The sequence below is a fragment of the Rhopalosiphum padi genome, chromosome 2 (genome assembly GCF_020882245.1).
Source record: "Rhopalosiphum padi isolate XX-2018 chromosome 2, ASM2088224v1, whole genome shotgun sequence".
NCBI lineage: Eukaryota > Metazoa > Arthropoda > Insecta > Hemiptera > Aphididae > Rhopalosiphum > Rhopalosiphum padi.
In genome coordinates this window covers 17,880,379-17,905,315 of record NC_083598.1, presented here as the reverse complement: position 1 = coordinate 17,905,315, position 24,937 = coordinate 17,880,379, and the positions used below count along the sequence as shown (strand labels likewise).

At 33.8% G+C, this 24,937-nt stretch overlaps 9 protein-coding genes across 9 annotated transcripts; 4 read left to right on the top strand and 5 right to left on the bottom strand.

Moving 5' to 3' along the window:
* Positions 1–5,874: 5,874 nt before the first annotated feature.
* LOC132919229 (histone H1A, sperm-like) lies at positions 5,875–7,294 on the bottom strand. The gene has a single exon (XM_060980628.1). The coding sequence runs from the start codon at positions 7,231–7,233 to the stop codon at positions 6,598–6,600; it is 636 nt and encodes a 211-aa protein (XP_060836611.1). The 5' UTR covers positions 7,234–7,294; the 3' UTR covers positions 5,875–6,597.
* Positions 7,295–9,231: 1,937 nt separating this feature from the next.
* On the bottom strand, positions 9,232–9,760 carry LOC132919231 (histone H3). Its single transcript, XM_060980631.1, has one exon. It carries the CDS (start codon positions 9,686–9,688, stop codon positions 9,278–9,280), a length of 411 nt encoding a protein of 136 aa, XP_060836614.1. The 5' UTR covers positions 9,689–9,760; the 3' UTR covers positions 9,232–9,277.
* Positions 9,761–9,911: 151 nt separating this feature from the next.
* Positions 9,912–10,371, top strand: LOC132919237 (histone H4). Its single transcript, XM_060980637.1, has one exon. The coding sequence runs from the start codon at positions 9,989–9,991 to the stop codon at positions 10,298–10,300; it is 312 nt and encodes a 103-aa protein (XP_060836620.1). The 5' UTR covers positions 9,912–9,988; the 3' UTR covers positions 10,301–10,371.
* A 1,339-nt stretch (positions 10,372–11,710) lies between these two features.
* LOC132919235 (histone H2A) lies at positions 11,711–12,188 on the bottom strand. The gene has a single exon (XM_060980635.1). The coding sequence runs from the start codon at positions 12,131–12,133 to the stop codon at positions 11,756–11,758; it is 378 nt and encodes a 125-aa protein (XP_060836618.1). The 5' UTR covers positions 12,134–12,188; the 3' UTR covers positions 11,711–11,755.
* Positions 12,189–12,496: 308 nt separating this feature from the next.
* On the top strand, positions 12,497–12,970 carry LOC132919233 (histone H2B-like). The gene has a single exon (XM_060980633.1). The coding sequence runs from the start codon at positions 12,547–12,549 to the stop codon at positions 12,925–12,927; it is 381 nt and encodes a 126-aa protein (XP_060836616.1). The 5' UTR covers positions 12,497–12,546; the 3' UTR covers positions 12,928–12,970.
* A 1,985-nt stretch (positions 12,971–14,955) lies between these two features.
* On the bottom strand, positions 14,956–15,445 carry LOC132919232 (histone H2B-like). Its single transcript, XM_060980632.1, has one exon. It carries the CDS (start codon positions 15,377–15,379, stop codon positions 14,999–15,001), a length of 381 nt encoding a protein of 126 aa, XP_060836615.1. The 5' UTR covers positions 15,380–15,445; the 3' UTR covers positions 14,956–14,998.
* A 178-nt stretch (positions 15,446–15,623) lies between these two features.
* Positions 15,624–16,369, top strand: LOC132919236 (histone H2A). The gene has a single exon (XM_060980636.1). It carries the CDS (start codon positions 15,788–15,790, stop codon positions 16,163–16,165), a length of 378 nt encoding a protein of 125 aa, XP_060836619.1. The 5' UTR covers positions 15,624–15,787; the 3' UTR covers positions 16,166–16,369.
* Positions 16,370–17,152: 783 nt separating this feature from the next.
* Positions 17,153–17,696, bottom strand: LOC132919239 (histone H4). The gene has a single exon (XM_060980638.1). It carries the CDS (start codon positions 17,647–17,649, stop codon positions 17,338–17,340), a length of 312 nt encoding a protein of 103 aa, XP_060836621.1. The 5' UTR covers positions 17,650–17,696; the 3' UTR covers positions 17,153–17,337.
* A 4,361-nt stretch (positions 17,697–22,057) lies between these two features.
* On the top strand, positions 22,058–22,508 carry LOC132919230 (histone H3). Its single transcript, XM_060980629.1, has one exon. The coding sequence runs from the start codon at positions 22,073–22,075 to the stop codon at positions 22,481–22,483; it is 411 nt and encodes a 136-aa protein (XP_060836612.1). The 5' UTR covers positions 22,058–22,072; the 3' UTR covers positions 22,484–22,508.
* Positions 22,509–24,937: the final 2,429 nt, after the last annotated feature.

Sequence of the window (24,937 nt, the reverse complement as noted above, 5' to 3'; positions counted from 1 at the left end):
TCTTTAAAAATCGTCATTAACTACATTAAAAAGTGGCAAAAATCCATAAAATTCTTAAAAAATCATTAAAAATCGTCATTAACTACATTAAAAAGTGGCAAAAATCCCTAAAATTCTTGAAAAATCATTAAAAATCGTCATTAACTACATTAAAAAGTGGTAAAAATCCATAAAATTCGTGAAAAATCATTAAAAATCGTCATTATCTACATTAAAAAGAGGTAAAAATCCATAAAATTCTTGAAAAATCATTTAAAATCGTCATTAACTACATAAAAAAGTGGTAAAAATCCATAAAATTCTTGAAAAATCATTAAAAATCGTCATTAACTACATTAAAAAGTGGTAATAATCCATAAAATTCTTGAAAAATCATTAAAAATCTTCATTAACTACATTAAAAAGTGGCAAAAATCCATAAAATTCTTAAAAAATCATTAAAAATCGTCATTAACTACATTAAAAAGTGGCAAAAATCCATAAAATTCTTAAAAAATCTCAAATTAGTACATTAAAAAGTGTTAAAAATCCATAAAAATCGTGAAAAATCATTAAAAATCGTCATTAACTACATTAAAAAGAGGTAAAAATCCATAAAATTCGTGAAAAATCTTTAAAAATCCTCATTAACTACATTAATAATCGGTGAAAATTCATAAATTTCTTGAATAAATCCACAAAAAAGCGCTAAAAATCCATAAAATTCCTTAAAAAGTCCATAAATGACGACATTACCTCCATAAAATACCCTCAATAATCATTAAAAATACTCAATTAGTACATTAAAAATTGTTAAAAATCCATAAAATTCTTAAAAAATCATTAAAAATCGTCATTAACTACATTAAAAAGTGGCAAAAATCCATAAAATTCTTGAAAAATCATTAAAAATCGTCATTAACTACATTAAAAAGTGGCAAAAATCCATAAAATTCTTGAAAAATCATTAAAAATCGTCATTAACTACATTAAAAAGAGGTAAAAATCCATAAAATTCTTGAAAAATCATTTAAAATCGTCATTAACTACATTAAAAAGTGGTAAAAATCCATAAAATTCTTGAAAAATCATTAAAAATCGTCATTAACTACATTAAAAAGTGGTAAAAATCCATAAAATTCGTGAAAAATCATTAAAAATCGTCATTAACTACATTAAAAAGAGGTAAAAATCCATAAAATTCTTGAAAAATCATTAAAAATCGTCATTAACGACATTAAAAAGTGGCAAAAATCCATAAAATTCTTGAAAAATCATTAAAAATCGTCATTAACTACATTAAAAATCGGTGAAAATTCATAAATTTCTTGAATAAATCCACAAAAAAGCGCTAAAAACCATAAAATTCCTTAAAAAGTCCATAAATGACGTCACTACCTCCATAAAATACCCTCAAAAATCATTAAAAATACTCAATTAGTACATTAAAAAGTGGTCAAAATCCATAAAATTCGTGAAAAATCATTAAAAATCGTCATTAACTACATTAAAAAGTGGCAAAAATCCATAAAATTCTTAAAAAATCATTAAAAATCGTCATTAACTACATTAAAAAGTGGCAAAAATCCATAAAATTCTTGAAAAATCATTAAAAATCGTCATTAACTACATTAAAAAGTGGTAAAAATCCATAAAATTCGTGAAAAATCATTAAAAATCGTCATTAACTACATTAAAAAGAGGTAAAAATCCATAAAATTCTTGAAAAATCATTTAAAATCGTCATTAACTACATAAAAAAGTGGTAAAAATCCATAAAATTCTTGAAAAATCATTAAAAATCGTCATTAACTACATTAAAAAGTGGTAATAATCCATAAAATTCTTGAAAAATCATTAAAAATCGTCATTAACTACATTAAAAAGTGGTAATAATCCATAAAATTCTTGAAAAATCATTAAAAATCGTCATTAACTACATTAAAAAGAGGTAAAAATCCATAAAATTCTTGAAAAATCATTAAAAATCGTCATTAACGACATTAAAAAGTGGCAAAAATCCATAAAATTCGTGAAAAATCTTTAAAAATCCTCATTAACTACATTAATAATCGGTGAAAATTCATAAATTTCTTGAATAAATCCACAAAAAAGCGCTAAAAATCCATAAAATTCCTTAAAAAGTCCATAAATGACGTCATTACCTCCATAAAATACCCTCAATAATCATTAAAAATACTCAATTAGTACATTAAAAATTGTTAAAAATCCATAAAATTCTTAAAAAATCATTAAAAATCGTCATTAACTACATTAAAAAGTGGCAAAAATCCATAAAATTCTTGAAAAATCATTAAAAATCGTCATTAACTACATTAAAAAGTGGCAAAAATCCATAAAAATCGTGAAAAATCTTTAAAAATCGTCATTAACTACATTAAAAATCGGTGAAAATTCATAAATTTCTTGAATAAATCCATAAAATACACTCAAAAATCATTAAAAACACTCAATTAGTACATTAAAAAGTGGTAAAAATCCAAAAAATTCGTGAAAAATCTTTAAAAATCGTCATTAACTACATTAAAAAGTAGTAAAAATCCATAAAATTCGTGAAAAATTATTAAAAATCGTCATTAACTACATTAAAAATCGATGAAAATTCATAAATTTCTTGAATAAATCCACAAAAAAGCGCTAAAAATCCATAAAATTCCTTAAAAAGTCCATAAATGACGTCACTACCTCCATAAAATACCCTCAAAAATCATTAAAAATACTCAATTAGTACATTAAAAAGTGTTAAAAATCCATAAAATACACTCAAAAATCATTAAAAACACTCAATTAGTACATTAAAAAGTGGTAAAAATCCAAAAAATTCTTGAAAAATCTTTAAAAATCGTCATTAACTATATTAAAAATCGGTGAAAATTCATAAATTTCTTCAATTAATCCACAAAAGAGCGCTAAAAATCCATAAAATTCCTTAAAAAGTCCATAAAAGATGTCACTACCTCCATAAAGTACCCTCAAAAATCATTAAAAATACTCAATTAGTACATTAAAAAGTGGTAAAAATCCATAAAATTCTTGAAAAATCATTAAAAATCGTCATTAACTACATTAAAAAGTGGCAAAAATCCATAAAATTCTTGAAAAATCATTAAAAATCGTCATTAACTACATTAAAAAGTGCTAAAAATCCATAAAATTCTTGAAAAATCATTAAAAATCGTCATTAACTACATTAAAAAGTGGCAAAAATCCATAAAATTCTTGAAAAATCATTAAAAATCGTCATTAACTACATTAAAAAGTGGTAAAAATCCATAAAATTCGTGAAAAATTATTAAAAATCGTCATTAACTACATTAAAAATCGGTGAAAATTCATTAAAAATACTCAATTAGTACATTAAAAAGTGGTAAAAATCCATAAAATACCCTCAAAAATCATTAAAAATACTCAATTAGTACATTAAAAAGTGGTAAAAATCCATAAAATTCGTGAAAAATCATTAAAAATCGTCATTAACTACATTAAAAAGTGCTAAAAATCCATAAAATTCTTGAAAAATCATTAAAAATCGCCATAAACTACATTAAAAATCAGTGAAAATTCATAAATTTCTTCAATTAATCCACAAAAGAGCGCTAAAAATCCATAAAATTCCTTAAAAAGTCCATAAATGACGTCACTACCTCCATAAAATACCCTCAAAAATCATTAAAAATACTCAATTAGTACATTAAAAAGTGGTAAAAATCCATTAAATTCCTTAAAAAGTCCATAAATGACGTCACTACCTCCATAAAATACCCTCAAAAATCATTAAAAATACTCAATTAGTACATTAAAAAGTGGTAAAAATCCATAAAAATCGTCATTAACTACATTAAAAAGTGGTAAAAATCCATAAAATTCGTGAAAAATCATTAAAAATCGTCATTAACTACATAAAAAAGTGGTAAAAATCCATAAAATTCGTGAAAAATCTTTAAAAATCGTCATTAACTACATTAAAAATCGGTGAAAATTCATAAATTTCTTGAATAAATCCACAAAAAAGCGCTAAAAATCCATAAAATTCTTAAAAAGTCCATAAATGACGTCACTACCTCCATAAAATACCCTCAAAAATCATTAAAAATACTCAATTAGTACATTAAAAAGTGTTAAAAATCCATAAAATTCGTGAAAAATCATTAAAAATCGTCAATAACTACATTAAAAAGAGGTAAAAATCCATAAAATTCTTGAAAAATCATTAAAAATCGTCATTAACTACATTAAAAAGTGGCAAAAATCCATAAACTTCCTTGGAAAATCCATAAACTACCTCTCTACCTCCATAAAATACCCTCAAAATCATTAAAAATACTCAATTAGTACATTAAAAAGTGGCAAAAATCCATAAAATTCGTGAAAAATCATTAAAAATCGTCATTAACTACATTAGTTCCAGAAATTCGTATTTTGGATAATGGGCGGGTGGCAGTATGATAAAAGCGATAACGGATTACACACACTAATGTTCATTTACTACTCACACATAGCCAAAGCCAAAATGTTCATGTCATACAAATTGCCTAAATATTACTCCTTAAAACATGATACGCTGGAGCCCCCTTAACTACTTTCAAAATCGGTGAAAATTCATAAATTAAATCTGAAATCTGAATATGCTCAAATATAATAATTTTCATCTGTTGTAAATATAAAATTTAAAATTTGTAGTGGCCCTAAAAAGGGCCTTTTTAAAAAGTGCAGAAGCAACAACAAGTAGAATTATTTAGAGCTGGTGTACTTATTAATATTTATTACTATAATAGTTTATTAACATTCAGACAATCATATATATATTTTTGTAATTAAATAATAATACTTGGATTTTTTTATTATTTAAAATACAAAATATTTATTTAATTAAAATCGTATTATTTATAAATAAATATAAATTTAATTAAAAAACGCATTGAACAAATTTAATTATTAATTGTTTTTATCATCCCAATAATTAATAAAATCTGAAAATTAAACACTATAAGGTTTTGTGGTATTGTGGACTGTATGATAAAATATGTAAAAAAGGTGTATCAATGGTCTTAAGAAAAACAAAACGGTGTCAAATCCAAATGCTGGCTGGCTAGCTACGGTATACCATAGATTAAAATATATACTATATAATATAGACCTAGTATAGCATATTGTTTAATCCATTGCTCTAAAGAAAGCTATTCGGTGTCGTCCTACAAGTAATCACGCACGTACTCCGAACACGGCTGTATACGCAACACGCGCGAGACGCTCATCCCCATGGCGTGTTTAAAAATGCGTTTTGGACGACTGCGGTATGACGGTTAGCAGTACAGGCAGTGGACAGTATCGATAAAACGATAAAAGTGATGGTGATTTAATTGTGTTAGAGATCGTACAAAGTGAATTGCATAAAAAAAAAATATGTCATGAAAACTTTTTTCTTTTTTTTTTCAGAACCGTCTAGTATTTTCCATCAAAGTTTTCTAGTTTTTTTTATTATGAGTCATGATTTATGACCATTCGGGCACCTTAGCTCAATTTTTTTTTCGAATTACCTTAGAAGTTATAACATAATTATTTGTGGTAAATATTTTGGTTATGGTCGATTTCGGTTCAACTGCACTTGGAAAATGCAGGTCTTCGCGACGAAATGATTTACAAAAAAATAAAACACAATACTAATAATATACACATATACACAAAATTACCACAATTTTTACATTTATTTTAAGTTTTGAGTGTCCTGCAAATCTAAATTTCTTGGTACTATTCCATTCAAATGTTTACCTACAATAATAGTATACCTATTCTATCTTTTGACAAAATAAAATACGTACTACTAGTATAAAATGTATCATGAATTTCATGATACAGGATACAAAATACAATATGTTATCGAATAATTTACACACGTTTTGTTTTATTATACAACTACATGCACGTGTGATGTACAATTAATGTAATATTGCATTAAAAAAACATTTAATTAATATTACAATAATATAGGTACCTGAGTACCAATGTTAATTGTTAATAACCCTGGGATGACTGAGCTTGTACTTACCTATTTTCAGTTATATCTAAAAACGCAGGTACTTACAGTGAAACATGAAATTAATTATAATATATTTCTTATTATAATGTATTTCACATGAGAAATTACTAACTAAAGGTTGGCTTTAAAAAAAATAAACACATGCAAATGCAACAAGTTCCGAGCACTAGTAATGACCTTGTAATTTGTATATTAAAATAAATGATATTATGTGATACACTACTACTTATTAACGTACTAGGCTTGGTATTAAATATAATCGGCGTAGACGATTTTATACTGCGCGGCGGCAACTATTGTTGGTACAAAATATGGTAGGGCCAACAAAATGATTCGCTGTAGATCAGTCACCAGTAAGATAGTACTGACTACTGACTTGTGTAAGTAAATATTACATTAAGTATTTTAAATTATGAATAATGAATTCAAATTGAGACTTGTGATTCTAAAGGATATAACTTCTAATCACCAAGTAAAAAGTAATTATTTAGGTGCATAAGAAAATTGGTGGTCCTGAAAAGGACCGTTTTAAGGGACGAGAGAAGTAGTGATCGTTCAGTTTACTTCTTCTTGGGAGCTGCTGTTTTCTTGGTTGGAGTCTTCTTCGCTTTGGGTTTGACAGCGCCAGTAGGTTTTTTCGCCTTGACCGGAGATTTCTTCGGTTTGGTAGCCTTCTTAGGTTTAGCAGCGACGGCCGCTTTCTTGGATTTTTTAGCCGCCGGTTCGCCAGAAGTTGGTTTCACTTTCATGGCAGACGTCGATTTCCTCTTCACGGCACCAGGGGCTTTGACTTTTTTGGCCACCGGTTTCTTCTTCTTGACTACGGCCGCCTTTTTTGGTTTAACCTCGGCAACCGGCAGTTTGAAATGTCCAGAAGCGCCGGTGCCCTTGGTCTGAACAACGGTACCGTTCGCTACGGCGGCTTTCAAAAACTTCCTGATGAACGGCGCCAGCTTGGCGGGATCGACTTTGTAGTTGGCAGCCAAGTATTTCTTGATAGCCGGCAAAGAAGATCCTTTCTTCTCCTTGAGTTCTTTGATGGCAGACTTCACCATCACGGAGGTGGTCGGGTGAGACGCAGCGGGCTTCTTTGCCATTGAAGCAGCAGCAGCAGTCTTCTTCTTGGCCGGAGACTTTTTCGCGGCTGGCGACGCAGTGACTGGTGCCTGAGAGGCGGGAACGACCGTTTCTGTCATGGTAGAGTTGATTTTGAACGTAGAAAACCGACTCGAAATTTACTGTTGAATGTAACGCTGAGCAACGAAACGGTTTGTAAATATATATACTGTACCGTACCGACTAGTAAACCGTCGTGATTCGCGTCATTGACACGGCTGCGGTTGTGCAAACGTTTTTCGCGATTTCTCGGCGAGAAATAGTTGTAAAAATCTGACTTTGATCTTTTCTAAAAGCCAGCTAAATTCCAAAAGATCTCATATAGTTATCCCGACGCTATCTAGTAACACAAAACCACCACGGATCGTTATTCTCACGGTTCCAACCGTGTTTTCGTAGTCCATGTTTAATGGTATACCGTATGACCGAAACCAATTTAAAATTTACAAAAACTTTTTAGACACATTCTATACGAGTTTCCCAAGCCTCGAGTGCTTGCAGTTTTCAAATCGACCGATATGTCGATGAACAGTGGCTTTTCAAAATTGACGGTTTTAGGTTACTGTTACGGCACGGCGTCATTAACGTTTATACCATTGACATGTTTACATCACGGACTTTACCAATAAATATAATCTTAATGGTACCTATTCACGTTAAATATTTTTTTTAAATAATCATAGTATTTCACTGTTAAGGGATTTTGGTCGAAACTCGATTTTAAATAAACAAAATTTGACTTATTTATACGTCATCATCGGTGATCTCGTGTCTGATACATTGTCGAGTTTGTACGCGTAATAAACCGACGCTGCAGATTACACTACTATACACCATTACCTATATTATTTGTCCGTGATTTTTTAGCATCTAACGTCTTGTTGCCCCGAACCTTGACGATGTCATACTGTTTTTCTATAAATAGAGTATTTTGTTATTTATTATTTAAGAAGACAAGAATTGATAGTACAAAACGTCGTCGAAACCCGCGGGGAACCTAAGGCACCTTCTAAAGTGGGCAAATGTCCTAATATAACGTAACATTTCAATAGTTGTACTATTAATAGTATAAGAACCGAAGAATTTCCTACAATGATAGATTTTAGTCTTTTGTTGATCCACCGCCAAAAATCTGTACCGTGTATTCGTCTAGCCGTGAGATTCGGTATATCATTATTTTAATATTATGTAATAAGTATAATATGGGTATGAATATGTTGTTTATTTTTAATTAAACGTAGCTATCGGACCTATCGAAATATTTTTATTATACATTTGCATTTTTTCTATCATATTAATGTGATTATTGAAGTAGGTCTGTAGATAATTACGTAATCTTTTGTATAACGTAGGAACAAAGTGAGTATTTTACAGGTTAAAACTTTTAAAAATAGGCACTTTTTAAAAGTTATATTTTTAACAGTGATAAAAAAATAACAAAAGCACTATCTCTAAATACTTATGTAAATTATAATGTATTTATAATTAAATATTATTAATTAACGGCACTGCACGCATTTTAAGTAGTGCTTAATTACTTGAAGATGAGAAAGGGTCGACTTAAGGTCTTAAATTTAATGTCACGAGTAGCGATGAGAATAATCGAGATATCTCAATTATTAAAACAATAATCGATCTTGTAAACGAGTGATTTTTATTCGAATTATAGTAACTCGGAACTCGACCACCTACTGGGGTTCACATCACTCGATTTATTTTAGAATCCTGTCCCACAAAACTCCTAACAACGTATAAAATATTGAATGAATAATAGTTATTAGTAAATTTATAAATGGCTATTATTATTTAAATGTATAAAATAATTTGCTAAGTAAAAGTTAGAATGAAATGTATAATATTATATTCATTGCGATCGAATAAAAATTATTTCAAAGATGTCCATGAAACGAGACGTGTTAGGAACTTAGGAGGGGGTTTAACAATTATGAAAATGTTTCGATTACTAATTCAATCGATGCCCATCACACTACTCCCGACACTAGGTATTTGATTGTAAAATAGTATTAAGTTACGTTAGACGAGTATTAGAGAATTAACATGTAACGACGGTTTGGTGGCCCTGAAAAGGGCCGTTTTAAGTGGTATATGAGCATCAAAAGACGATTAAGCGCGTTCACCGCGGATACGACGAGCCAGTTGGATATCCTTAGGCATGATCGTGACACGCTTGGCGTGGATGGCGCACAAGTTGGTGTCTTCGAACAAACCGACCAGATAGGCTTCGCTGGCTTCCTGCAATGCCATGACGGCGGAACTCTGGAAACGCAAGTCGGTCTTGAAATCCTGAGCGATCTCACGCACCAGCCGTTGGAACGGCAATTTGCGGATCAACAGCTCCGTGCTCTTTTGGTAACGACGGATTTCACGGAGAGCCACGGTTCCCGGACGATAACGATGCGGTTTCTTCACTCCTCCGGTGGCGGGTGCGCTCTTACGGGCGGCTTTGGTTGCCAGCTGCTTTCTGGGAGCCTTTCCTCCGGTAGATTTACGTGCGGTCTGCTTGGTACGGGCCATTGTTGATTTTGGTTATTACCAGTGATGTTAATGTACGAACAAATGTAAAACAGTGATAACCGTCGAATCGAATTTCACCAGTATTTATATACAAAACGGATTCGTATCTGCCGTTCTCATTGGTCGACGAGTTGTCGATAATCGGGGAGTGGGAGAAAACAAATGGAGCATTTCGATTGGCCGTGCGTGCTCCGTGAAACGCATAAATACATTGACGTTTGTTAACCGGGCATCAGTCAACGTTCAGCGTTCATCGCAGCAGCTCTTTAATCAATCAGCTAGAAACTACATAAAATCAACATGACCGGACGCGGTAAAGGAGGAAAAGGTCTTGGAAAAGGAGGCGCCAAACGTCATCGTAAAGTACTCCGTGATAACATCCAAGGAATAACCAAGCCTGCCATTCGTCGATTAGCTCGCCGTGGCGGAGTAAAACGTATCTCCGGTTTGATCTACGAAGAAACCCGCGGAGTGTTGAAAGTGTTCCTGGAAAACGTGATTCGTGATGCCGTAACATACACCGAACACGCCAAGAGGAAGACAGTGACCGCCATGGACGTTGTCTACGCTCTTAAACGCCAAGGACGTACCTTGTACGGTTTCGGAGGTTAAAATGTTTCGTCCGCGATTTGCTATGTAAAAATATAAGACACATATTAAAAAGGCCCTTTTCAGGGCCACCACTTATAATATAAACGTCTCTTAGACTATATGCTCAATTAGATTTGTTTACTTCAATGTATCAAATTGTTTTTGTATTGGTGTATTTTATGGGCACTTTAATATTCATCATTATACCTATTTAAAACAAAATTAAGTAACACATCGTTCTTTTCATAAGTGTAAATTAACTCGAATAGGTGTATGTTAAACAATACGAGATTGATTTCTGTGTAAAAACCAAATTGGTGTAAATACACCACGAATGTGTAATTGAAAATTTGAAAAAGAATTGCGCGGGTAGGTAAGTGTTAATATAAATATCACTGAAATATTTATCACATATTATGGATTGAGACTAAAAAAACAATATACGGAAGGCATTTTTTCTGTCTAATTGATGATGGTAATTTTATAATTTTGATGTATACACTACTTTGTTACAGCTAATAGGTAGATCACTTTGTTGATGTATAAGAATATAATAATACGTTATGTATGGATCTACCTTTTACTAAGTAAGCTTTTATTATATCGGGATTCCCGATGGAGAAAATATACCTTTCTTCATTTGCAGTCTTCTTTATCAATGTTTTTTTTTTCGTGTTACGTTATAATTTTTTATTTAAATTCTAAATCATTTGATAAATTTTTTTGACACATGGATATTTATACTCACAATATTAGAACATATTATGAAATATCAATTCAATCGTAATATTTATTTATTTTTGTAGATTGTAATGTTCAATTAATGGGTACGCAACACATAGATATGTATGTGCGTCATAATACTTATTAATCTGGACTTTATAATAGGTATGATTACTAAGCGCATGATAAACCTGACGACACAATATTACAAAAGTCATATATTATACAGTATACCACTGTACCACCTATTAGTATTTTATACAACTTGTCACGATGATGAACGTTCGAAACATTGTTCTGTACCAAAATAAAATTTAGCTCAACAACAATTTGAATACAATTACCACGTTTACACGCAGTAGTTAATGCGTGTATTGAGTTATTCTGATAGTTGGGAGCATATTATAAAGGCATTTATTATTTAATGCAAATCGAACAGCTCCTTATTCTGGGATTAAGCAATGCATGTAAATGCGAATTAATATTTTAACGGGAATTTTAAAATGTAAAATTTAAACTAATATAATTATTTTGGTCACAAATCACATCCAAAGTATACGTATTTAGCAGGACTAATAAAACCTATGGTATTAAATATCTAATTTTGGTATTTTAGGAACCATCTTTGTCGTCATGTCATAAAGTATAATGGAATTGAAAAGGGGATAAGAGGGTGGGTGATGTTTACAATAAATTGGTATTGGTGGCCCTGATAAGGGCCGTTTTATAAGTTGACTAGGTGGTTCTAGGGGATTAGACTTTTTTCTCGGTCTTTTTGGGCAAAAGAACGGCTTGGATGTTAGGCAACACACCGCCTTGAGCGATTGTAACACCGGACAACAGTTTGTTCAATTCTTCGTCGTTCCTGATTGCCAATTGCAAATGTCTGGGAATGATACGAGATTTCTTGTTGTCACGGGCAGCGTTACCGGCCAATTCCAACACTTCAGCTGCCAAATATTCCATGACGGCGGCCAAGTATACCGGTGCTCCGGCTCCGACACGTTCGGCGTAGTTTCCTTTTCTCAACAGACGATGGATACGACCGACTGGGAACTGGAGTCCGGCACGGGACGACCTGGTCTTGGATTTACCTCCCTTCGATTTTCCTGCTTTACCTCTTCCGCTCATGATTGTATTTGAATGCTTGACTGCTTTGTAACTGATTCGAACTCTGAATGGTGATAAATTCCACCGGGAGGGAAGCTTATATAGCCAAAATTTAGAAAACAGTACTGCGATTGGACAGTTTGAATTGTAATGACGATATTACTTGACTCCGTTTGATATGCAACTACTACTAAACGATGTTGTTTTTCATCATCATTCTGATAATGGTTTTTCGCGGAGAAGCTTCTATTTTAATGAACACTTAACCACTGTGGATCCTATTTGTTCTGTTATACCTATTAGAATTTGGCCAATGGCTGTTTGACGTGTCTCCTTGGGTTATTCATATATACAGTCGCTTTGTGTATTTCAACAACATTCGTATTTGAAGTGTTTCATCGTCAACAACCACAGTTTACAAAAAATTATCAGCCATGGCTCCAGGAGGTAAATCCGCAGGAAAGGCAATGAAGAAATCGTCCGGCAAGGCCCAAAAAAACATCGCCAAGTCCGACAAGAAACGCAAGCCAAAGAGGAAAGAATCCTATGCCATCTACATCTACAAAGTGCTGAAGCAAGTACATCCCGACACCGGAGTCTCCTCTAAGGCAATGAGCATCATGAACAGTTTCGTCAACGATTTGTTCGAACGTATCGCCGCCGAGTCCAGTCGTTTGGCCCACTACAACAAGCGGTCAACCATCACCAGTCGGGAGATCCAAACCGCCGTCCGATTGTTGTTGCCCGGTGAATTGGCCAAGCACGCCGTCAGTGAAGGAACAAAAGCTGTAACCAAGTACACAAGTTCCAAATAATTCAACTTATATTATAACACTCTTTAAAAAGGCCCTTTTTAGGGCCACCAATTTTTTCTATTGATCGATAATTATTTAAATTCATATATTTATCTCCCTACAGTCTATACTTAAACTCTATCAGTGGGTATCTTGCTATTTTAAAAGTGGCAATACTTACTCTACACACTTTTCTCGATTTTTTTTTATCATACACCAGTCAATATCTTGGTAAGTATAAGTCATTTTCAAATAACTTTTTTAAACTTTCTAGGTTTTACTGTGTTATAATTTTGATAATTTTAACTGCCCCTCTTATTAGATAAAACACTATCAACTTTTGATTTTCAAATGACGATACCTCTTTTCGATCATATTGAAAAAAATTATTTTAAGGTTTACAACACTTCGAGTAATCCGGTTGCGACTTACGAGCGTCATCCTCACGAATTATTTTATACTGTTTATATAAAAACAATAGACAATAATATAACTAAACAATTAAGGTATAATGTTCTTACCGATGCGAATAATATCAAGCTTCCAGGTACAATTTAGAAATATGTATATATTATTTCATATTAATCTATAGTTAGCAGATGTACTATGTGACTGTGTATGACCAATAATAACAATTTTCATTTGTTCAATGTATTTGAATTATAAGTTCATATTACTAACAGCAATTTCTACAAATATAAATTAATTGAAGAACAAAAAAAGATAATCTTTTAAGATGGAGGTGTACCAATAATAAATATTTAGCAATAATTTTCTCAGGTTTAGATTAACTTAAAGTGATTGAAACTTCTGGAAAACATAATCACGATCAAAATTCAATTGAGAAAATAGAAACACAAATGTTGAAAGAAAATTGCAAAAGAAAAGCTGATGAATCAATTTCATCACGACCAATTAAAATTATTCGTACCGAACTTTTAAATTCATCTTCAATATGATTCGCCGACAATTTTGCTAAATCGTGTCGCAAAAAAGGTATTTTATACGTTCACCTCCGCACGTATAATCCTAGTCTACCGCCACACGCCGCGTAACTGTTTGCAACATATTACGTGTGCCGATCCGTAATCGACGGCGGCCATTGTCTATAATCTACATCATTGAAGGCAATAGTCGGCGCCAATCACAGATCGTCGTATATTCTGAAATTTAGTTTCATACTAAAATGACATTTTTTTAATTTTGATTCATATGAAAAACGTTATTAATATTTATTGTTTTATAAAATAAATACATAATGATTCCTTATCAAACATGTAAAATATTTTTATAAAATAAACAAAAATAACTTTGTAACTTGTACATAAAAAAACAATAAAAATTTTAATAAACAATTTTTTTGCTTCATTAAATCGGCCTCACGTGCTAATCTTTTCTTGAGGTATTGTGAACCCGACAACCGCTCTAATAACCTTATAACTCTTGTAATTATAAAAACAAAAAAATAACAAATCTTCAGAACAGAAAATTAGTTCCCGTAACATAAGTTTTTTTTTGTAATAATTTTCGAGAAAGCTGAACACTTATAAAAATTGTCCATATATAATGAACGACCTTTGTGATATAACCCACTCATAAGATTATCGACAACAAATTCGGTTTGAGTCATACTCTCGGATATATCATTCCCTTGTCTAATTCGTGAGGATGACGCTCGTAAGTCGCAACCGGATTACTCGAAGTAAGTGTTGTAAACCTTAAAATAATTTTTTTCAATATGATCGAAAAGAGGTATCGTCATTTGAAAATCAAAAGTTGATAGTGTTTTATCTAATAAGAGGGGCAGTTAAAATTATCAAAATTATAACACAGTAAAACCTAGAAAGTTTAAAAAAGTTATTTGAAAATGACTTATACTTACCAAGATATTGACTGGTGTATGATAAAAAAAAATCGAGAAAAGTGTGTAGAGTAAGTATTGCCACTTTTAAAATAGCAAGATACCCACTGATAGAGTTTAAGTATAGACTGTAGGGAGATAAATATATGAATTTAAATAATTATCGATCAATAGAAAAAATTGGTGGCCCTAAAAAGGGCCTTTTTAAAGAGTGTTATAATATAAGTTGAATTATTTGGAACTTGTGTACTTGGTTACAGCTTTTGTTCCTTCACTGACGGCGTGCTTGGCCAATTCACCGGGCAACAACAATCGGACGGCGGTTTGGATCTCCCGACTGGTGATGGTTGACCGCTTGTTGTAGTGGGCCAAACGACTGGACTCGGCGGCGATACGTTCGAACAAATCGTTGACGAAACTGTTCATGATGCTCATTGCCTTAGAGGAGACTCCGGTGTCGGGATGTACTTGCTTCAGCACTTTGTAGATGTAGATGGCATAGGATTCTTTCCTCTTTGGCTTGCGTTTCTTGTCGGACTTGGCGATGTTTTTTTGGGCCTTGCCGGACGATTTCTTCATCGCCTTTCCTGCAGATTTACCTCCTGGAGCCATGGTAGATATTTGTTAAAACGATAGCTGTTTACGTCTAAATACTTCAAACACGAATGATGTTCAACGACATAAAACGACCGTATATATTACTAACTCAAGGATAACACGTCATACGGTTATTTGCTAAATTCTATTAGGTATGACGGAACAAAAAGGATTTACCAGCGGTACATGTCTGATAAAAATAATAGTTTCTTCATGAATAAAAATTGCTATTATGCTTATTGAAAACAACATCGTTTGGTTGCAGTTACATTGCCAACGGTGTGATTTAATATCGTCATAACGTTTCAATCTGTTCAATCACAGGATTGTCTCTCTGTTTTTGACTATAAAGGTGCATATTTCACAGACCTCAGACCATTCAGTGTTTGATATAGTTTAAAGCAGTCTACTAAAATCACAATCATGAGCGGAAGAGGCAAAGCAGGAAAATCGAAGGGAGGCAAATCCAAGACCAGGTCGTCCCGTGCCGGACTTCAGTTCCCGGTCGGTCGTATCCATCGTCTGTTGAGAAAAGGAAATTACGCCGAGCGTGTCGGAGCCGGAGCACCCGTATACCTGGCCGCCGTCATGGAATACTTGGCAGCAGAAGTTTTGGAGTTGGCCGGTAACGCTGCCCGTGATAACAAGAAATCCCGTATCATTCCTAGACATTTGCAATTGGCAATCAGGAACGACGAAGAATTGAACAAACTGTTGTCCGGTGTTACAATCGCTCAAGGCGGTGTGTTGCCTAACATCCAAGCCGTTCTTTTGCCCAAAAAGACCGAAAAAAAAGTCTAATTCAACTACTGAACATAATGTTCTACTAAAAAGGCCCTTTTCAGGGCCACTATCATTCATTCATATACGGGTCCCTTATTAGTAGTAACGTGCGCTCTGTAACATGTACATTGTGGTTTTATCATTTTTAAAGCTGACACCGATGATTTGACTATAAATCATGTGATTTTCAAAATTTATAACAGAATGAAATTTAGTTTTTAATGATCTTCCTAACACATTGTATTAATTCACAGTAAACGTCCATTGTTCATTTAACGGATTGTACATCGTACATAGTATGACTTGTAAAATTATATATGAATAGGTAGTACTGCTAGTTATACAGTGTTATAATATTTTGTTTCATATTGTAATAATCAATAATCATATATGAGCAAACCGGATTGGGCCGGTTTTGAGTGTTTGGTTGTAATTTTTTCCTATTATAAAATTTATAATAGAATATATATTATTATACAATAGAATACAATATATTATTTATATCAGTAATATTAAATATTAGTACAAACATTAGTAGCGAATTACTAGAGATTACAGCTACGGCAACTGTACTGTTTTATAATTCAACACAATTATATTGTCTGCTAATATTTGTACTAACTTATCATTACTATATAAAAAACAAAATTAATAAATAATTAAATCATAATGATATTATTAATATCTAATAAACCAAACAGTTGATGTAGCTGTATTCAAATGTTAGATGTTCTAAAACTCAGTAACATAGTGACAATCCGACGCTGTTAACGAGTTGTATAACAACGAAATTTTTCGTACACGAACAGTACAGAAGTACACAAATTGTTTGCTAATTAATTTAAAATCGATATTTTACACAAAATATCGATTTGAGTTATTAGTATAAAATATGTCCACATTATATTATTTGTTGAAATAAAATTCGATTTTATCAAACATTATTTATCGTATCTTCCTTTGACTGAGGGTCAAATACACCTTTTCGTAAATAATTTTCTGTGGAAAAAAAAGGTCCAATCCGATGGTTTACGCAAACAATGATGATGATATTCATATTTATTAGTAATAATAAACAATTAATTATAAAATACAACATACCTACTATACCACACACAGCACAATTAATTGGCGGCCCTGAAAAGGGCCTTTTTAAAAGATGTATGTATGTGGGTATGCACGCATGTACATTAACCTCCGAAACCGTACAAGGTGCGTCCTTGACGTTTCAGGGCATAGACGACGTCCATGGCGGTAACGGTTTTCCTCTTGGCGTGCTCGGTGTAGGTGACTGCATCACGGATTACGTTCTCCAAGAATACTTTCAACACACCGCGGGTCTCTTCGTAGATCAAACCGGAGATACGTTTCACTCCACCACGGCGAGCTAACCGACGAATGGCAGGCTTGGTGATTCCCTGGATGTTATCACGGAGTACCTTACGATGACGTTTGGCTCCTCCTTTTCCAAGACCTTTTCCTCCTTTACCGCGTCCGGTCATGTTGATTTTATGTAGTTTCTAGCTGAAAACTTTGAACAGTTTGAACGTTGAACGTCAACTGATGCCGGGTTACAGATGTCAATGTATTTATGTGTTTCACGGAGCACGCACGGCCAATCGAAATGCTCAATTTGATTTCTCCCACTCACCGATTATCAACAACGCCATCGACCAATGGGGACGACAGATACGAATCCGTTTTGTGTATAAATACTAGTGTGTTTCGTAACGGGGGACCATCATTCATTCAACGTCCAGCGTTTCAAGCAGACAGTCGTTCAACATCGTCATCCACAACGAAAGTCAAGCGCAAAGTAGAAGTCATCATGGGCGGCCGCAGAGCCGGTTCGAAAAGGAATCGGACCCCGCCACTCACGGAATCCAAAAAGCTCCGCAACCAGACCTCCTCTCCTCCACCCAAACAGCGACCAGAACCGCCATCGCCGGAACCATCCGACTCAGAATCGTTGTCAGGCGATTCTTACATCTCATCGGACAACTCCCATCCAGCCAGCGACATCTCGGACCTAGTTCCGCCACTCTCCACATCCGTACCAGGTAGGTCAAATACTGCTACTAATAATATAAACGAAGAAAATGCCGATAACTCTCCGAGTTCTGGCGTAAAACCTGCTTTCCGTATCCCCCCCATAATTGTGAAAAAATCGTCTGATTGGCGCAGAGCTGCTCCAATCATATTCGGCGAACTCTCACCTGAAGTTGTCTCCGCTCAAGCAACTTCCGACGGCTCAATTATTATTAAAACCCGAGAAATTAGCCACTACAGACTAATCCAGAAAATTTTATTAGAACAGAACATCCAATTCGTGACTTCAAAACTTCCGGATGAACGTACATTAAAAGTTGTACTAAAAGGTATTCCCACTGACATCTCTACAGACGAAATTCAATGTGAATTAGAGTCGTTAAATTTCGACGTTAAACTTGTTAAACGCTTTGGCCCAGTGAACAAACCAATGCCAATTTGCTTAGTTATCATTGGTAGTAGCCTTACATCCAAGCATATCTATGAAATTACTGATCTATTTTATGTCAAAGTTTCTGTCGAGACCTATAAGAAATCAGGGCCCTCACAGTGTTTCGCTTGTCAACGCATAGGCCACGGATCCTCCAATTGCACCCACCCGCTTAGATGTGTTAAATGCTCAGGCGAACACAAAGCTAGCCAATGTCCCAAAACTATCGAACAAGACCCAAAATGTTGCAATTGTGGTGGTAAACACACGGCAAATTACCGCGGTTGTTCATATCTCGCCCAAGCCGCTAATGCAAAGCTAGCCAAAAATCCACAACCAAACCCCTCACACCCTACAGATCAACCTATTCAATCCCAAAGTGCCGATACCACTAAAGTGGACTACGCCTCTGCAACTAAGTCCAAGAAGACTCTAAACAGCGAGCAGGTAATAGAACTTTTAACTGATCTCCTTTCAGTTCTGTCCACATCGGATGATCCCAAATCCATGCTTATATCCACTATAAAATCCTTTATTACCCTATTCGCAAACCAACAATGATATCTAGCTTAAAAATTGTACATTGGAACGCTAACGGCATTACTAATAGAATTAATGAACTCGGTGCATTCACTTTCACTAACAAACCTGATATTATACTACTAAACGAAACTCATCTCAAATCAAATCTAAGCATCAAGATCCCAAATTATATCACATACAGGAATGACCTTCCGCCAATCCGTGGTTCTCCAGCCCATGGAGGCACAGCTATCTTAGTTCATCGTAAAATAGTCCATCAACAAATCGACACAAATACAAAACTTCAATCTACATCTATATTAATAAAAATCAGTAATAAAACCACTCTCATCTCTTCGGTTTACAAACCCCCGTCGTCACCCTTACTTACATCTGACCTCGACCTTCTCATCAATAGTGCAGATAATTTCATTATTGCTGGTGACCTAAACTCCAAACATCCTCTCTGGAACAGCCGCAAGACAAATGCTGCTGGATCAATACTCTATAGCCACCTCCTACAAAATGACTACGCAATCTTCGCCCCTGACACCCCTACACACTTTCCAAGCTCCAATAAATGCAGACCTGACGTATTAGACATTGCTTTAATCCGCACTCATCTCCTAGTACACGTCACAAACCTAAATGAGTTATCATCCGATCACAATCCAATTCTACTTGAATTAACTGACTCACCTATCACAACCTCTCCCCCACTTCCAAACCTTCAAATCAATTGGGAAAAGTTTTATCACACACTCAATGCAGAAAAACCTAACACGGCTCTTCTTGCCAACTCCAAGCAAAACATTGACATCAGCATCCAAACATTCACAAATTCCATCCACTCAGCTCTTGACAACTGCTCATACACTCGCGGTAGGGGCAGCCGTCGCCTAGCTATTCCCGCGGAAATTCAACAAGAAATAAATGAAAAAAACCGAATCCGCCGAGAATGGCAGCTAAATCGTGACCCCCAAATTAAAAGATCGCTAAACTCCAAAATCAAAACCATTAGACTGATGCTAAAAACGCATAGGAAGGACGAATGGGACAAGTACATTGATTCCATGAACCAAAACGAAAACTCTATATACAAGCTAAACAGGAGTCTGCTAAAGAAAAAGCCAGCCGCACACCCAATACTAGGTCCAAACGGTTTGTCCTACTCTGCAAAAGAGAAATCTGAGATCATCGCGGATTCCCTTGAACATCAGTTTTCTACCTTTAAGGGCCATGACTTACCTGAAGTAAAGGAAAGCATCGCGACCCTCAGAGGCTCAGTGCTTACTGGTCCCAATATTTTCACCACTCCAGGGTCAATCCAAAAACTTATATCCAAGCTAGCAAAGAACAAAGCCCCTGGCAGAGACCAAATCACAAATACTGCCCTAAAGTTTCTTCCCAAAAATAAAATACTAGACTTAACTAAAATAATCAACGGGTGCTTCAACCTATGTTACTTTCCAAGCGTATGGAAACTCTCGTCCATAATTTCCATTCCGAAACCTGGCAAAAACCATCAACTACCAGAAAGTTACAGACCCATTGCTCTTCTTTCTTCACTCTCAAAAGTATACGAACGTTTAATCCTCCAATCTCTCCAAAAATCTTTAGCTGGAAAAATAAGAGATGAGCAATTCGCCTTCCGTCAAAACCACTCAACTGTCCTCCAACTGACCAAACTTATGGACCAACTAAGCGAAAATCTCAACCAAAACATTCAAACTGCTGCTATCTTCCTCGATGTTGAGAAAGCGTTTGATAGCGTGTGGCACGACGGGCTTCTCCACAAAATGATGTCCATGAATATCCCTTTACAACTTATCAAAATCACAGAATCTTTCCTTTCAGAACGAACCTTCTCTGTAAAAATTGAAAATCAAAATTCGTCACTGAGAAAGGCAAATGCGGGCGTGCCACAAGGTTCCTGTCTTTCCCCTACGCTATTTAATATTTATACGAATGACCTACCTACACTTCCTAAATCTCGTGTCTCCTTATTTGCGGACGACACAATGTTCTATTGTTCAAACCACAACGCGCGTTTTGCATCCTTGCAACTTCAAAATCAAACAAACTTGGCATTAGACTGGTTCAAAAAATGGCGACTTAAAATAAACGAATCCAAAACCACTGCAATCCTGTTTGGCCGTACAGGAACTGCAAAAATCAAAAATATCAATATAAATAACGTTCAAATCCCTTGGTCTAAGAGCGTCAAATATCTTGGAGTAACAATTGACCGCAACCTCAGTTTTTCCACCCACGCATCCAACATTATCAAAAAAGCTACTCAAATTCGAGGCTTACTATATCCAATTCTAAATAAAAAAAGCCCAATCCCCACTAGAACCAAATTAAACCTGTTCAAAATGTACATTATCCCTATTTTAACTTACGCAGGAGAAGCATGGGCACCCTTTATTAGCTCATCCACTTGGAAGAAATTTGAGGCGGTTCAGACTACAGGCATCAGGATAATTTTAGGCCAACCGACCTTTGTAAGGAACTCGGTGCTTCTGCACACAGTCGGATTCATTCCTATCCAACAAACCATTAAGAAAAATGCCTCAGCCACTTTTCATCGTATCGCTACTTCATGGTACAACCATATAAGAACTATTGGTAATTGTTCCCCCTCTCTATATACCTCGAGACATAGACAACGTCCGAGAACAAAACCTTGGGCAACCAGTTAAATTAAAATTATAAAAAAAAAAAAAAAAAAAAAAAAAAAAAAAAAAAAAAAAAAAAAAAAATAAAAAATAGCAAATCCATCTCCAACTACAGCTACTAGCAAAGGCAATAGCCTGGAATAGTATATAGGCGAAAGCCGTGCTACCAAGTAAGTAAGTAAGTAAGTAAAACGGGGGACCATCAGTATTTTACAGTTCGTCTAACACACAACCAAATTCAAAATGGCTCGTACCAAGCAAACGGCACGTAAATCTACCGGTGGAAAGGCTCCCAGGAAGCAGCTGGCAACCAAAGCCGCCCGCAAGAGCGCACCAGCCACCGGTGGAGTGAAAAAACCTCATCGTTACCGTCCGGGAACCGTCGCTCTTCGTGAGATCCGTCGTTACCAAAAGAGTACGGAACTATTGATCCGCAAATTGCCGTTCCAACGTCTTGTACGTGAAATCGCTCAAGACTTCAAAACCGACTTGCGGTTCCAGAGCTCTGCTGTTATGGCATTGCAAGAAGCTAGCGAGGCGTATTTAGTCGGTTTGTTTGAAGACACCAACTTGTGCGCCATCCACGCCAAGCGTGTCACAATCATGCCCAAGGACATCCAACTGGCTCGTCGTATCCGTGGAGAACGTGCATAATCAGTTTTGTTTATATCACCCTAAAACGGCCCTTTTCAGGGCCACCACATACATAAATCAACGATGAATATAATATCTCCTTATTATAAAAATAGAATATTTTTAAATCAAAATAGGCCCATGGAAATGAATTTAAATTAAATTAACTATTAACTACGTTTACGTTTACACGAACAATAATGTGTTGAAACAATTTTTAAAAATTGCGAGTGGCGAATGATTTTAAAACATTGTAATGTGTTTATGCGACCTTTTTTTAATATACTTAAATTGACTAAAAATATGGTTTTCAATTGAAATGCATCTTTTGTTTTGTATTAAAAGTATCATTAAATAATCAATTTTAATTTTTAAGATCCATATTTGACATAAACTCACTAACACTATAATACAACTTCCCGTTTTCAATGTTCAGGCAAACTGATATTTATTTTGAACTTATGATAAACTCTAGTTGCCCGACCTACATATAAGACTGTGCCATATTTTTAGATTGACCGAAATTCCCTATAGATTTTATATAATAATTTTTATCTTTTATATTGTCTCGCTCAAACACATAAGAAACTCGCCCAAAGACATTACTTCTATTATGCGGGTAAAAACGTCAGACCACCCCGTTTACATATCATTAATGCTATGTGTTTTTATCAAGTAAATAAGGACCTTTGTCGTTTTAATATTATCAATTTAAAGTTGTTTATAATCTTATTAGTCAGTAGACATAAGTATTCAAAAGTTAACTTTTCTGGTGGTTACATCCATAGGGGCGTAGATCCAAAATATTATGGCCTGTTTGGTCGGTATGAAAATGCGTATAACATACACTCCACTCAACAATTAATTAGATATTTAAATTTTCGATAATAGTGATTAATAATGAGATTAGCAACAATATCATCCCCCATCTGTCATCAGGTTTTTACCTCACATATAGGTAAAAATAATTTTATTCGCTTACATCAATCGCCCGCCAGACCTCAATTTCTATTTTTTTTTTTTTTTTTTTTTTTTTTTAATAGGTAGGCGTACTAACTTAAATTGAATTAAATTTAAAAATCTTGTATTTTATAATTATATATGTATTAACAAAAATTAAATAATTTCAAAAATTATTATTTACTATTTAAAAAATCGTCAACATTATTTTAAACAATAAATTCTAATAAATAAATAATTTACATCTTTTTTTTTTTTTAATAAGAATGTTCATGGCGATGATAATAATAATAATAATAAAAAAAAAACATTAATGTAGGTATGTAACTTATTGATGAATTTTGGAAAAAAACCACAGTATACAATATCTATCCCTTCATTACCCACAGTGAAATAACTTGGTCTAACGCTTGATAAACGTTTAACTTGGGCTCAACACATACGTGAAAAAAGACTATCCCTAAATAATAGGCTACGTATGCTTAAACATTTAATTGGTAATGAGGTCACTCCTGTCAATATTAAACTACTAATCTACAAATCCTTAATAAAACCCATAATGGACATACGGGCTCCAGCTATGGGGAAATGCTAAAAAGTCCAATCTAAATAAGATACAAGCTTTTCAAAACATGACATTAACAAAAATAGTAAATGCTCCTCCATATATATCAAACCTTACTCTACACAAAGACTGTAACCTAATAACCATTCATGACGAAGCCAAACGTTTCTATAGAAAATTTCATCACCGTCTTTCTACTCATTCAAATCCTCTCATCAAGAATTTATCATCCCTCACAATCACAGGTAGCTCTCCAAGGCGACTTAAACGTAATTGGTGCAGAGATTTATTACAATAAAAAATAAAATTAAAAAAAAAATAAAAATAAAACAATTATTAAACTAAATAAATCCCTTAGGATTTAATTCAAACTGAAAGTGTCATCAATGGGTGGCTTCTTTCCCCAAATTATGTAGGTACTTCATGCTCTATTATTTTTTTTTCTCTTTCTATCTTATAGCACATATACTTATTATGTCCACGTCATGATATAGATTGTATATTTTCTTGTAAAAAAAAAAAAAAAAGAATACAATATTACACTTGTACACAACCATATTGTGAAAATGTATTTAAATAAAAATGCTTACAGTACCGTTAACAATATTTAATTACAAATGCATTATAATTTATAAGTATAAAGGTAGTCTTTTTGTTATTTTTTATCGACTGTTAAAAATATAATTATTAAAATGTACCTATTTGTAAAAGTTTTACCCTGTAGAGTATTTACTTTGTTCCTACGTTATACAAAAGATTAATTACCTACCTACTTCATCGATTAGTTAGAAAAAATGCAAATATATAGTATAATATTTCAATTGGTCGATATAAAATTTAAAACCGTTCACATCAATAACATTTGTAGTTCTTAAATTACCTATCGTCAAAATATTAAGAACACGTATTATTTTATTTCGGTGATTATTTTCTTACAGGTTTTTATTCCG

Bases quoted from the DNA above. Each gene is read 5' to 3' on its own strand.
- LOC132919230 (XM_060980629.1), top strand. From the start codon at position 22,073: ATGGCTCGTACCAAGCAAACGGCACGTAAATCTACCGGTGGAAAGGCT.
- LOC132919231 (XM_060980631.1), bottom strand. From the start codon at position 9,688: ATGGCCCGTACCAAGCAGACCGCACGTAAATCTACCGGAGGAAAGGCT.
- LOC132919232 (XM_060980632.1), bottom strand. From the start codon at position 15,379: ATGGCTCCAGGAGGTAAATCTGCAGGAAAGGCGATGAAGAAATCGTCC.
- LOC132919229 (XM_060980628.1), bottom strand. From the start codon at position 7,233: ATGACAGAAACGGTCGTTCCCGCCTCTCAGGCACCAGTCACTGCGTCG.
- LOC132919237 (XM_060980637.1), top strand. From the start codon at position 9,989: ATGACCGGACGCGGTAAAGGAGGAAAAGGTCTTGGAAAAGGAGGCGCC.
- LOC132919239 (XM_060980638.1), bottom strand. From the start codon at position 17,649: ATGACCGGACGCGGTAAAGGAGGAAAAGGTCTTGGAAAAGGAGGAGCC.
- LOC132919236 (XM_060980636.1), top strand. From the start codon at position 15,788: ATGAGCGGAAGAGGCAAAGCAGGAAAATCGAAGGGAGGCAAATCCAAG.
- LOC132919235 (XM_060980635.1), bottom strand. From the start codon at position 12,133: ATGAGCGGAAGAGGTAAAGCAGGAAAATCGAAGGGAGGTAAATCCAAG.
- LOC132919233 (XM_060980633.1), top strand. From the start codon at position 12,547: ATGGCTCCAGGAGGTAAATCCGCAGGAAAGGCAATGAAGAAATCGTCC.